General features: G+C 48.0%; 1 protein-coding gene across 1 annotated transcript in view; it reads right to left on the minus strand.

Moving 5' to 3' along the window:
- Positions 1 to 12451, minus strand: part of LOC147684751 (lysosomal alpha-glucosidase-like) — a 496980-nt gene that overhangs the window by 332837 nt on the left and 151692 nt on the right. The window contains exon 6 of the mRNA XM_086940598.1: positions 7879 to 7998. Within this exon, the coding sequence (XP_086796724.1) occupies positions 7879 to 7998 (120 nt within the window). The remainder of the gene's footprint in view (positions 1 to 7878; positions 7999 to 12451) is intronic.

The raw sequence follows: 12451 nt of genomic DNA on the forward strand, positions 1-12451 counted from the left end.
AACCAAATCTCTTTACCAAATACTTCAAGTGCACAGTTTAAAACAAGTGTCCGAGGACACGGAAGGGTTAAGGCAAGTCGGAAGCGAGGGACTCGGGACCCTAGAGTAAGGAGGCTATGCAGGCACCGAAATGCCGAGTTACCTAGCCACGAGGGCTGCGGCTGCAAGTCTTACAGGTGTCGGGGTCTTCGCTGACGAGCCAGGAGCCGGAAGAAAAGGAGTTGCTGGCCGGCGACCAGTGATGAATAGTTCGTAGAGATCCAAGCCTGGATCGGAGATTGATGAAACCTGAAAGCAGAGGGGACCAAGTTCGTACTACTAGCCAGTAGTCAGAGGGTACCAAGAAGGCACCAGTTGGCCGTCACCTCGACCAGGTGAGTGGGCGACGCTAGGCTCTGCAGTCTCACGAACCAGGAGGCGTTGTCGGCGACCACGGTGGAGGTGCGAGCTGTCCCACGACGGATGTCGCTGTCGGCGTCTTGAGTGGACCAGGAGGGTCCGGGGTGCTTCTCGAAGAGATGGAAGCAAGGGCCAGTCTGGAGCAACCAGACCGGCAGTGTTGATTCTCGGATGTCGTCACAGAAGGGCACAAGCCAGCGGCTAGTGACCAGACAACGTGCTGAGCAGCGAGCAGAAGGGCCCCACGCAGATCGTGGAGATGCTGGGAGACTGCACTTCGGTGCTGGAGCGGCTCAGGGTCGGGGCTTCTCGGACCCCAGAGCACTCACCAGAGAGTTACCTCGATGGTCGTGCTGGTTTTTAAGAGCGTGCAGGTTCTGATGATGGCCGGTCCCTCGAGGTCTCGTCGCACCCACAGATCACAGCTGAGCTGATGACGTGGGTAGAGGTCAGAGGTGCCAGGGAAGCCGGTTCTCGTCGAGCTGGGCCGTCGGATTCCTTGAGGAAGGACTTACAGCAAACCGCAGAGTTCTTAGATGGTGCCCGCTGATGCAGGGTGACTACTCCTTAGTCACAAGGGAGAAATCTTGAGAAGAGTCTTGAATGTCCTTTCGTAGAAAGTAGTTCTTGATTCAAAGATGATCTAATTTGGAAGGGTCCCCGCTCCGGCCTTTATCCTAAAGAAAGGGGTGGGTACATGACTAGGTCCTGCCCTAAGGGTGGGACCAGGAAGGGGGGTAGTTACACCCCTCTCCCCTGCCGGACTTTCCCCAGGCCAGGGCTGTCGCCCCTGGAACTGGTTCTAACCGGCAGATGCGTAGTGAGCACCGGGGTGCCACTCCGCAGTCACCTTCTCGCAAAAGCCCTACCTACCCAGAATACACAAACCCTGTCTGGGACGGTGCGAACACCGCCCTCGACAGGAAACCCTTTGTCCAAGCGCTCCTCGCTGGAAGGACTCCCAGCAGCAGGAGGTCAGACTCGTGTCTGTGGTGGCAGCATCCATTTTGTGGAGCTGAGGCTTTCGTTAACTTTAACCGGGGTTCACAGTTACGTACATGTCGTGTCCCTCTAGAAGGGCGGAATGCTAACCTCGTCGCCAGGGTTGGTGAGAGGGCAGCACCCCGATTCGTATGACACCTTACTCGACATGTCTTGATAACGCGACACCGAAGTTACCGATGTGGCACGCGTTATCATGGAACAGCCATTGGGTCTTTTCTCCGCAAGCTGCAACCGGCTCGGCTCGGGCCAGAACACAGTTCACGCGAGCCCATGCACTCTGCCTTCAGGATTGTCAAGGCCTGCCATAGGAGTGACTGATAGGGACTCGGGTGTCCATTGTATGGTTAGATATAGAGCTACTATATCTAAAGCAAAGGGTGATTACACGACTTCGCCCCAGCTGTCATGCAGCCAGTTGTGTCAAATTTAGGAGGCCAGCCAGGGGTGGCATAATACATGCTTCAGCCCCTGGCGGCCCTGGGTACACCTATGCCCTGCGTTACGGGGTCTGATAAGGTGGCCCAGTGCCAATTGGAAATGTACCTAGGGTACATGGAATCCATTTTAAAGAGAGAGCAGTAGGCCTGGGGTCCTGATTGGCAGGGTCCCAGGTCGACTATGTCCAAAACCAGCTAAAACACAGGGCAAAAAGTTGGGGGCAACCATAGTCAGGATGTACCTTCCTACACAACCCCCCCCCCAAACGAAAGGAGATAAGGCTATCCTTGGCCAGGTAAGCCTCTATTACCTAAGTGGCCATATAAGGAAGGACCAGCTCTGGCTTGGTTTCCCCCTGTGTCATGGTCCACTAGGCAACCCCTCACCCTAAGGGTATCTGAGGGTCTCCACCATAGGGAATCTCTGTCTCTGGTGCGTCTTGGGAAAGAAGAAGGCTGATGCTGGGATGGAGTACTGAAGTGAGGCTCCTCTACCTTTGGGCTCATCTTCCTCCAATCACCATTCATCATGCGTGCCTTTCTCTCTTTAGCTGAGATGCACTGAGCTCTCAGGGTCAGCCTCTGGCTACCTAAAGCTGGAGGCTGAGTCCCTCTGTTTGGCTTACTGGAGGGACAGGTCAGGTCTGGGGTTTTTAGGCCCCAGGTTTGGCTGTGCCCAACAGTGTCCAGCTGTGGGAGTTCCCTAACTACTTTTAAGGGGGATCCCTCAGGAGTCTGTTCTGTTTTCACTTGGCTAGGTTTACCAGCTTCAGTGATCCTAATCTTCTGATTAAGGGGTTCTTTTGGACAGGGGGCCCTTTGGGGTCCACCACTGGCCTCCCTAATCTCTTCAGCCCTGGGCTGACTGAGACAGGGTAGAGAGGTGCAGGTTACCTGCTTCAGACTGGATCCCACCGCTGCCACCAATGTGAGAAGTTGGCCCGATATGCAACGTTCGCTATTCTAGCGACCGCTATGTATCGTTCCAACGACCCTTATGGTGTTTGGTTGTAAGTCAACCTATAGACCAGCTATCCTAGTAGCGTGGATACGAGCAGTCTAAGGCTAAAGACTCGAGAGGGCGCGTTAAGCCAGCTGTTTACCACACATGTACCCCTTGAACACCCAGTGAAAGGACACCACACAAGTGTTATGAAAATAAACAATATATTTATTAAGAATCACAACAGCCCTGTACTCTTTATGAGGACAGGGTACTAAGCACCAACCAAATCTCTTTAGCAAATACTTCAAGTGCACAGTTTAAAACAAGTGTCCGAGGACACGGAAGGGTTAAGGCAAGTCGGAAGCGAGGGACTCGGGACCCTAGAGTAAGGAGGCTATGCAGGCACCGAAATGCCGAGTTACCTAGCCACGAGGGCTGCGGCTGCAAGTCTTACAGGTGTCGGGGTCTTCGCTGACGAGCCAGGAGCCGGAAGAAAAGGAGTTGCTGGCCGGCGACCAGTGATGAATAGTTCGTAGAGATCCAAGCCTGGATCGGAGATTGATGAAACCTGAAAGCAGAGGGGACCAAGTTCGTACTACTAGCCAGTAGTCAGAGGGTACCAAGAAGGCACCAGTTGGCCGTCACCTCGACCAGGTGAGTGGGCGACGCTAGGCTCTGCAGTCTCACGAACCAGGAGGCGTTGTCGGCGACCACGGTGGAGGTGCGAGCTGTCCCACGACGGATGTCGCGGTCGGCGTCTTGAGTGGACCAGGAGGGTCCGGGGTGCTTCTCGAAGAGATGGAAGCAAGGGCCAGTCTGGAGCAACCAGACCGGCAGTGTTGATTCTCGGATGTCGTCACAGAAGGGCACAAGCCAGCGGCTAGTGACCAGACAACGTGCTGAGCAGCGAGCAGAAGGGCCCCACGCAGATCGTGGAGATGCTGGGAGACTGCACTTTGGTGCTGGAGCGGCTCAGGGTCGGGGCTTCTCGGACCCCAGAGCACTCACCAGAGAGTTACCTCGATGGTCGTGCTGGTTTTTAAGAGCGTGCAGGTTCTGATGATGGCCGGTCCCTCGAGGTCTCGTCGCACCCACAGATCACAGCTGAGCTGATGACGTGGGTAGAGGTCAGAGGTGCCAGGGAAGCCGGTTCTCGTCGAGCTGGGCCGTCGGATTCCTTGAGGAAGGACTTACAGCAAACCGCAGAGTTCTTAGATGGTGCCCGCTGATGCAGGGTGACTACTCCTTAGTCACAAGGGAGAAATCTTGAGAAGAGTCTTGAATGTCCTTTCGTAGAAAGTAGTTCTTGATTCAAAGATGATCTAATTTGGAAGGGTCCCCGCTCCGGCCTTTATCCTAAAGAAAGGGGTGGGTACATGACTAGGTCCTGCCCTAAGGGTGGGACCAGGAAGGGGGGTAGTTACACCCCTCTCCCCTGCCGGACTTCCCCCAGGCCAGGGCTGTCGCCCCTGGAACTGGTTCTAACCGGCAGATGCGTAGTGAGCACCGGGGTGCCACTCCGCAGTCACCTTCTCGCAAAAGCCCTACCTACCCAGAATACACAAACCCTGTCTGGGACGGTGCGAACACCGCCCTCGACAGGAAACCCTTTGTCCAAGCGCTCCTCGCTGGAAGGACTCCCAGCAGCAGGAGGTCAGACTCGTGTCTGTGGTGGCAGCATCCATTTTGTGGAGCTGAGGCTTTCGTTAACTTTAACCGGGGTTCACAGTTCCGTACATGTCGTGTCCCTCTAGAAGGGCGGAATGCTAACCTCGTCGCCAGGGTTGGTGAGAGGGCAGCACCCCGATTCGTATGACACCTTACTCGACATGTCTTGATAACGCGACACCGAAGTTACCGATGTGGCACGCGTTATCATGGAACAGCCATTGGGTCTTTTCTCCGCAAGCTGCAACCGGCTCGGCTCGGGCCAGAACACAGTTCACGCGAGCCCATGCACTCTGCCTTCAGGATTGTCAAGGCCTGCCATAGGAGTGACTGATAGGGACTCGGGTGTCCATTGTATGGTTAGATATAGAGCTACTATATCTAAAGCAAAGGGTGATTACACGACTTCGCCCCAGCTGTCATGCAGCCAGTTGTGTCAAATTTAGGAGGCCAGCCAGGGGTGGCATAATACATGCTTCAGCCCCTGGCGGCCCTGGGTACACCTATGCCCTGCGTTACGGGGTCTGATAAGGTGGCCCAGTGCCAATTGGAAATGTACCTAGGGTACATGGAATCCATTTTAAAGAGAGAGCAGTAGGCCTGGGGTCCTGATTGGCAGGGTCCCAGGTCGACTATGTCCAAAACCAGCTAAAACACAGGGCAAAAAGTTGGGGGCAACCATAGTCAGGATGTACCTTCCTACAGTTACCATGCAAAACAACTGCTTTTTTAGGAATTTGTTGAGGGCCTCGAGGTCCAAGATCGGTCTCCACTTTTTTTTTGGGATCAAAAAAGAAGCTGGAATGAAATCCATTTCCCCTTTGAGATGGAGGTACTCTCTCTATTTGTCCTTTATGCAGCATAATAGAGATCTCTCGTAGAAGCAGCCGTAGATTTTTGTGATGCATTGGGCGGGCGGAGTCTGTGGAGGGATTTATATGAATTCCATAGAGTGGCTGAATCATACTAATTGAAGGACCCAACAGTCCATAGTAATCTTTTTCCAATTTTGTAAAAAGTGGGAAATCTTTCAATAATAATACTGGATAACTGTATCTTTCTTGATACCTTGAATTGCCTCGTTCACTCGTTTCCCAATAAAACTTCTCCATCGAAGGGGAGATTCAGGATCTCAATTTTCTTGGACTTCCAGTCAAAAGGCAGTCGCACTTAACCATCCCTGACGCCTTAGCACCCCCTCTCGCCTCCTGTCTATTGTCTATTGTCCTCTGGGATGAGGTCCATGTTTGGTGCCATATCGCACAACATATGCCGGTCTTATCAGCCCAGAATAGCAAGGGCATTATCTGCTTTGACTAAGAGTAGACATAGATGAGAATCTTTTTCCTGCATTGTTCAAGCATCTCCCCTCTTCAGGAGTTATTGATATAGGCGCAGAAGATTCTTAGATTTTTGTTGCACCGCTTGTGAAAACACGGAATCAGGTTTTGGATGGCCCAGTAAACACGCTGGTGCATCTAAAGGAGCTTTATATTGTTCCTCCAACCTAGCAAGCACAGGCGTAACTGTCGCCGGTGTCTTCATCACTTTGAAACCTTCTTCCCACACATGGTTAACAATTGGGGATAGCCTGGACTGATTTTTGGAATGGCTCCTTAAAATCGTATAGGAAGCATTCTGTTTGTATTGTCGCCATAGGAAGCTGGAACCTCTCGCAGCTCTCTCCATTATATTAGGGAAAAATGGGGAGAATCTACCGGTCCTGGTGAGGGAGATGCCGGAAAACGGATTCAAGTAATCATCCCATTTTTTGTTAGGATCTGTTATTTCTCCCTCTTCCTGGTCATCATCATCCGTGGTGACAGGATTCTGGTGGGGTCTTATTTGAGGAGTTGCCAGCCTAACTTATAGCTCCTCTTCCTATGAATCCTACTCTTCAAGTAGGTGAGTTCCTGATTATTTCTAATTTTGGAATTTCCATCGTCGACGAGCCAGTCGACGAGATCGCAGTCATAGACCAGGCCGTCTTAGACGAGCCATCGTAGACAAGGCCATCTTAGACGAGGCCATTGTAGACGATGCCATCGTAGACGAGGCCATCGTAGACGAGGCCATCGTAGACGAGGCCATCGTCGACGCCGTAGACAGGCCATCGTAGACGAGCAGTCATAGACTAGGCAGTCGTCGACGAGCCGTCGACGAGCCATTGTAGGCGAGCCATCGTAGACGAGCCATCAGAGACGAGCCGTCGTAGACGAGCCATTGTACACGAGCCATCGTAGGCGAGCCATCGTAAACGAGCCCGTCGTAGACGAGCCCGTCGTAGACGAGCCCGTCGTCGACGGAGAGGCTGTAATAGGCAATGATGATGGTTTCTTCGTCGACGATCCTGTTGACGATGTTGGTTTCTTAGTCTTTACCTCAGGAGGAATAGAAGACGGCTTTCTGAAGGGTCCTATGACCAGAGGAGGTGATTTTGACGGCTCAGAATTAGTCTTTTCACATGATTTTTCTCCAAAAGCAAGTCCTTTACTCTCCTTTACCACAGAGTGAGGAGATTTTGAAGGACTGCGCCCAGAATGCCCATGAGTGGTCTTTTTGAGGGCCTTCTCAGGACAGTCCCCTGAGGAATGAGTTTGAGGAGATTTTCTTCTCTTTTGAGATCTCCTAGATGTTGAGGACAACGCCTCATCACTGTCACTGGAGAAAATAAAAACCTCCTTTCTGGTTTTAGCGTTTGACACCATATTAAAAGTCGCTCTTCACAACCTCTCAGAAACTTACTTGAGAAAGTGCAACATACCTTGCAGTCTTTGGCCTGCGGTATAGACAATAAATGCAGTCAGTGTGAGGATCATCAGTGTAGAGCAACCTTTTTGGAACAAGTTGCACAGGCTCTAAATAATCCTTACTTCTCCTCTTTAAAGAATGTATTTGAAGATAATCCATAGTAGAAAAGAAACCAGTAGAATTCTGACAACAAAGTTATTTAATGAAGTGAAAAAAAACACAGAATTTGAGCAGAGCTCTAAGGAGACTCCCTAGGACAACGTGCGGTAGACAATCTGAGGGACTGAGGCTCCTTCCAGGAAGGTTCTAGAGGGAGGTGACAGCTGATTGGCTCTCTTCTAGAGTTTGGTCCTTTTCTCAAAAGGACATGGATATGTTACTAATGTAAGGCCTGTGGGCCTATTTCTCTATATGTCTATAGAACATTACTTTATTAATGTACCGGGGACTCCCATCCCGACGACGGGGAATGATTCAGGCATGTGAATCTATGAAAGACACCCATAATACTGGATAACGTATAAATGTTTTAAGTAAAATTTGCTTCACAGTGACTTCACAATTGTACCCACTATTTGTTTAGCTAGCCCTTGAAAGCATTACACCTTGGTTCCACCATTGCATTTATGTACAATAACAGGGGGAAAAAATGTTAATTTTAATTATATTTACCTATCACCTCCTGGTACTGCTGGATTACAGAGTTTGGATCTGGACCCAAGAAGATGTAAAAATCCAAAACCCCTCCAATAGTTCTCCATGTCAGGGCTGGAGCTGGCTGCAGCACAACCTCTGTTCATTAAAACAGATAAGAAATCAAACACAATAAGTGAGTGCTATTTAGTGGCAGTGGATATTACTTCACATGGCCCCTCCCCATGGGCCACCTCAACACAATATCATCATAGAAAGTAACAATAAACATCTTTTATCTGTAATGACACATGAGCATGTGTTTGTATCTCCCTCTCTGTTTATTAGCAACATCAGTCATCAAAGTTAAAAGTAACTGATAAGTATCTAACATAACTTGTCAAGACAAATGCACATTTAATTTTACAATATCAATCAAACTTTCTAAATCATAGGAATTGTACATCAGTCCAGAGGCTGAAAGGAACCACAGAGAACAAGCAGCTAGAACACTTGGCTAAATTGTCATTAAATAGAGGAGTGCACGTAAATGAAACAAACACAATGCAACAGGTTGGATACATTGACACAGTATTGCAATTCAGACAGAAAACCTTGGTTTGCAATTCAGAATTCGAATGTTGCTTCCAAAAACAAGTGTGGACAATGACTTAACTTGTTCTGTGCTCCAGTCGGCCTACGGGAGCACTACCTGGCTGGTGCTGCGAACGAACGTTGGCCGTCGCAGCCCCGCCTGTTTCTTCGAACGTTCCGCACTGGCGCGGAACGTTCGAAGCAGTTATAGAGTTAATCATTACAGCAAAGGATCGAAAGGAGATAAACATAAGAAAAAAAAGCTAAATCAGGAAGCTCAAGCATTCACCTGCAAGCTAAAAATTCCAACTACAATCCCCAAATTTTCAATGTGTTTCACTCCACAATCTAATAAGCATCTTGCAATCGTTAAAATATCTGGGTTCATCAACAAGATGAATTAGATCTATTCAGATTAATCATGCAATAACTATTGCTTTGATTATAAAAAAATAGTTTTTGATTACTAGAGGCCAGATGTAATTAGCTTTTTTGAGCTCACAATCGCCACAAAAAGCGGTTTTCTATATACAAACCCTAGTTTGTAACCTATTACTGACTCGCAAAACAAGGTTTGTGAGTTGGCATTAGGAAGGAGCGTGCCAAGAGCGTCCCTTCCTAATAGTTAGTCGCAGGGGCATGTATGAATGTTTTGCAACCGGAATGCGTATGCAAAACATTCATATTTTACCAACTCCGTGAAGGAGGTGGTATCCCATTTGCAAAAGGAAGCCAGTCCCCAAGGGACCCCTCTCCTTGTAATGTGGGTGTCAACATTTTGTAAGAGCAGGCAGTGATCCCTGGGACCACTGCCTACTCTTAGAAAATGAAAAGGTAGCTTTTTTATAATGCATCCAGTTTTCCTTTAAGGAAAATGGGCTGCATTACAAAAAGAAATGTGCATTATTTAAAAAGTAATCAGACGTGGTGGTCTGCTGAGCCAAACTACAAACACAATTCTTAACATACGAGTGCAGAATAGAACATGGCGCTCCAGGTCTGTTCCAAAGTTGAAGTTTATTTCAAAGATAGTCAATAAAACATTAAAACGCTGTGCTACGATGGTAGATTGACATGGACAGTAATTGCCATTTTCTAGGTTTCTACTTCTCCCTGTTCCAGTAAAACATCTGTATCTTGAATGACAATAATATATTTTTCACCAGTTGCTCTATTGAACAGGTTTAGGTATTCTAAACTTTCTTGTTGAAGTACCATCCATGGGACTCTCTCTGCAACCTCATACTCCTGCCCTGAATATACAGAGAATCTGAACTGGCTGCTGTATTATGACTATGTGGTTCAGTGGTACTCGCAAGAATTTCATACAAGACCTGCAGAGCACCTCACCGCAACCAATTAATATAAACTGTGTGCGTTCTATCTCTCACTCTTATTCCCACCATCACATTATTAGATGCTGTGACCTAATGTGTTTTTTGTTTCCTTACCAATTGCAGTACATGTACATGTGTTTACATTGTTTAGCCTCAGTTTTGGGACTGCATTGGTGTGAGAAAAATATATGAACGTACATATATGTGTAGCGAGATATATGTGTTTTTACATATATATTTTTATATTGTTTCCGGGGTCCCGCACATGGGCGGGAATATTCAGTGCTTATGACTATTAATGAGGATCCCCTGGTAGAGAAAGGTGACTTCTCCTTTGCACCACATTGCGCATGGGCATCGGCTCCATCCTCAGATTGTTTTTCACCATTAGGGAAATTATGGGAGCTTTGCAAGAAAAGGAAGGATGTCCATGTAAGCTGTATCTAATTACGATAAAACTGGAACAAATAAGGGTAGCTGGGGAGGCGGGTGGGCGTGTGTAACTCTGTAGCTCTACATGCAAAGAACAGATGCATACTGGTAAGTAGCATTTTCCGTTCGAGGCATATGAGCTGCAGATTACACACTGTGCATTGATTGTATTACAGTACCCACTCTTAGCGGCGACCACCCCTATCCGTTGCAGTAGTTTGAAATAGTGTTTTGAGAACAGCCTGGCTTACATAAGCTTGTTGTTTAGTTTTCACATCTACACAATAGTGTTTTGTGAATGTGTGCGGTGTAGACCATGTAGCTGCTTTGCAGATGTCATCTAGGGGAATGTTCCCTAAAAATGCCATTGAAGCCCCCATTTTCCTTGTAGAGTGGGCTTTAGGATAACGTACAATTAGCTTTGTGGTAGCAAATCTGTATGCATTGGACAATCCACCTAGCTAACCCAGCTTTTGATATTGGGTTGCCTTAGTGTGGTGGTGAGAAAGACACAAAAATTTGTTTGGTCTTACTAAGGAATATGCTACTTACCAGTATGCATCTGTTCTTGGCATGTAGGGGTGCTGACATTCATATCGGTGCATAGATCGCCGCATAGTGTTGGGTCCGGATGATTGCACATTGTTGTCCTGGAAGAGTCTTCGAAGTATCACGAGATAGGTGGCTCCTCCCCCGGACTACAGTGCGCATGGGCATCCTCTCCATCCTCAGATTGTTTTTCGCCATTGTGGCAGGGATGGATTATGATACAGTAAGTGATGGCCATGCTAAGAATAATTCTGAGTGCTACAGCTGCGACAGGCACCGGGGAGAAGGGAGGGCGATATGAATGTCAGCAGCCCTACATGCCAAGAACAGATGCATACTGGTAAGTAGCATATTCCGTTCAAGGCATGTGGGCTGCTTAATTCATATCTGTGCATAGAATGTATAGCAGTCTCCCCCTTAGCGGTGGTTGCCCGTGCCAGCTGCAGCAGCCTGAAAAAGAGTTCTGAGTACAGCCCGTCCTACAGCTGCTTGCTGTTTGGAGTGTACATCTACACAGTAGTGTTTGGTAAATGTATGTATGGTAGTCCATGTGGCTGCTCTACATATGTCCTCTAGAGGAATGTTTCCTAGAAAAGCCATGGATGCCCCTAACTTGCATGTGGAATGCGCTCTTGGGGGAACTGTTAACGTGCGTTTAGCTTTTTGATAACAAATTTGTATGCACTTAACCGCATCGCTGTGGCGGCTTTTCCAGCTGTGTGCTGCATTTTTGAAATTACTGCGTTACATGACTAGCTCAGCTCGTCATCAGCACACGGCAGGTAAGCCTGATGACGAGCTAAGCTCGTCATCAGCATCGAAGTGGTTAACAATCCATCTGGCTATACCTGATTTTGAAATGGGGTTGCCTTTATGCTGTGGTAAAAAAGGCAACAAACAGTTGTTTCGTTTTTCTGAGCGTTTTGTCCTGTCTATGTAGTACAGGAGAGTTCTTTTAACGTCCAGTGTATGTAGAGCTCTTTCTGCCACCGAATCTGGATTTGGGAAGAACACTGGCAGTTCGATAGTTTGATTGATGTGAAACTGGGATACCACCTTTGGCATAAATGTAGGGTTTGTACGTAGTACAACTCTATTTGCATGAATTTGTATGAATGGCTCTTGAATAGTTAGGGCTTGTAGCTCACTAACCCTTCTAAGTGATGTAATTGCCACTAGGAAAGCCACTTTCCACATTAGGAACTGTATCTCACACGAGTGTAGAGGTTCAAAAGGTGGTCCCATCAGTCTGGTTAGAACCACGTTCAAGTTCCAGATAGGTGAAGGTGGGTGTCTCGGTGGAATCACACGTTTGAGTCCCTCCATAAAAGCTTTAATAGCAGGTACTCTGAAGAGTGAAAGGTATTGCCTATTCTGAAGCTAAGCTGCCACCGCAACCAAGTGTATACGTATGGAGCCATAGGCTAGATTGCATCTATGTAAATGTAACAGGTAACATATGATGTTTTGAGTAGATGCATCTAGCGGATTTATGTCATTATTGGTACAATAGATGACAAAACGTTTCCACTTCACCGCATAGCAGGTTCTGGTTGTAGGTCTCCTTGCTTCCTTGATAATGTTCATACAGTCAGGAGGCAAGTTTAGGTAACCAAACTCTATGACTTCAGGAGCCAGATCGCAAGGTTCAACTGTTGCGGATCTGGGTGCAGAATGTATCCATGGCTCTGCGTTAAAAG

This window comes from Lissotriton vulgaris, chromosome 10 (genome assembly GCF_964263255.1).
Source record: "Lissotriton vulgaris chromosome 10, aLisVul1.2, whole genome shotgun sequence".
Taxonomy (NCBI): Eukaryota; Metazoa; Chordata; class Amphibia; order Caudata; family Salamandridae; genus Lissotriton; species Lissotriton vulgaris.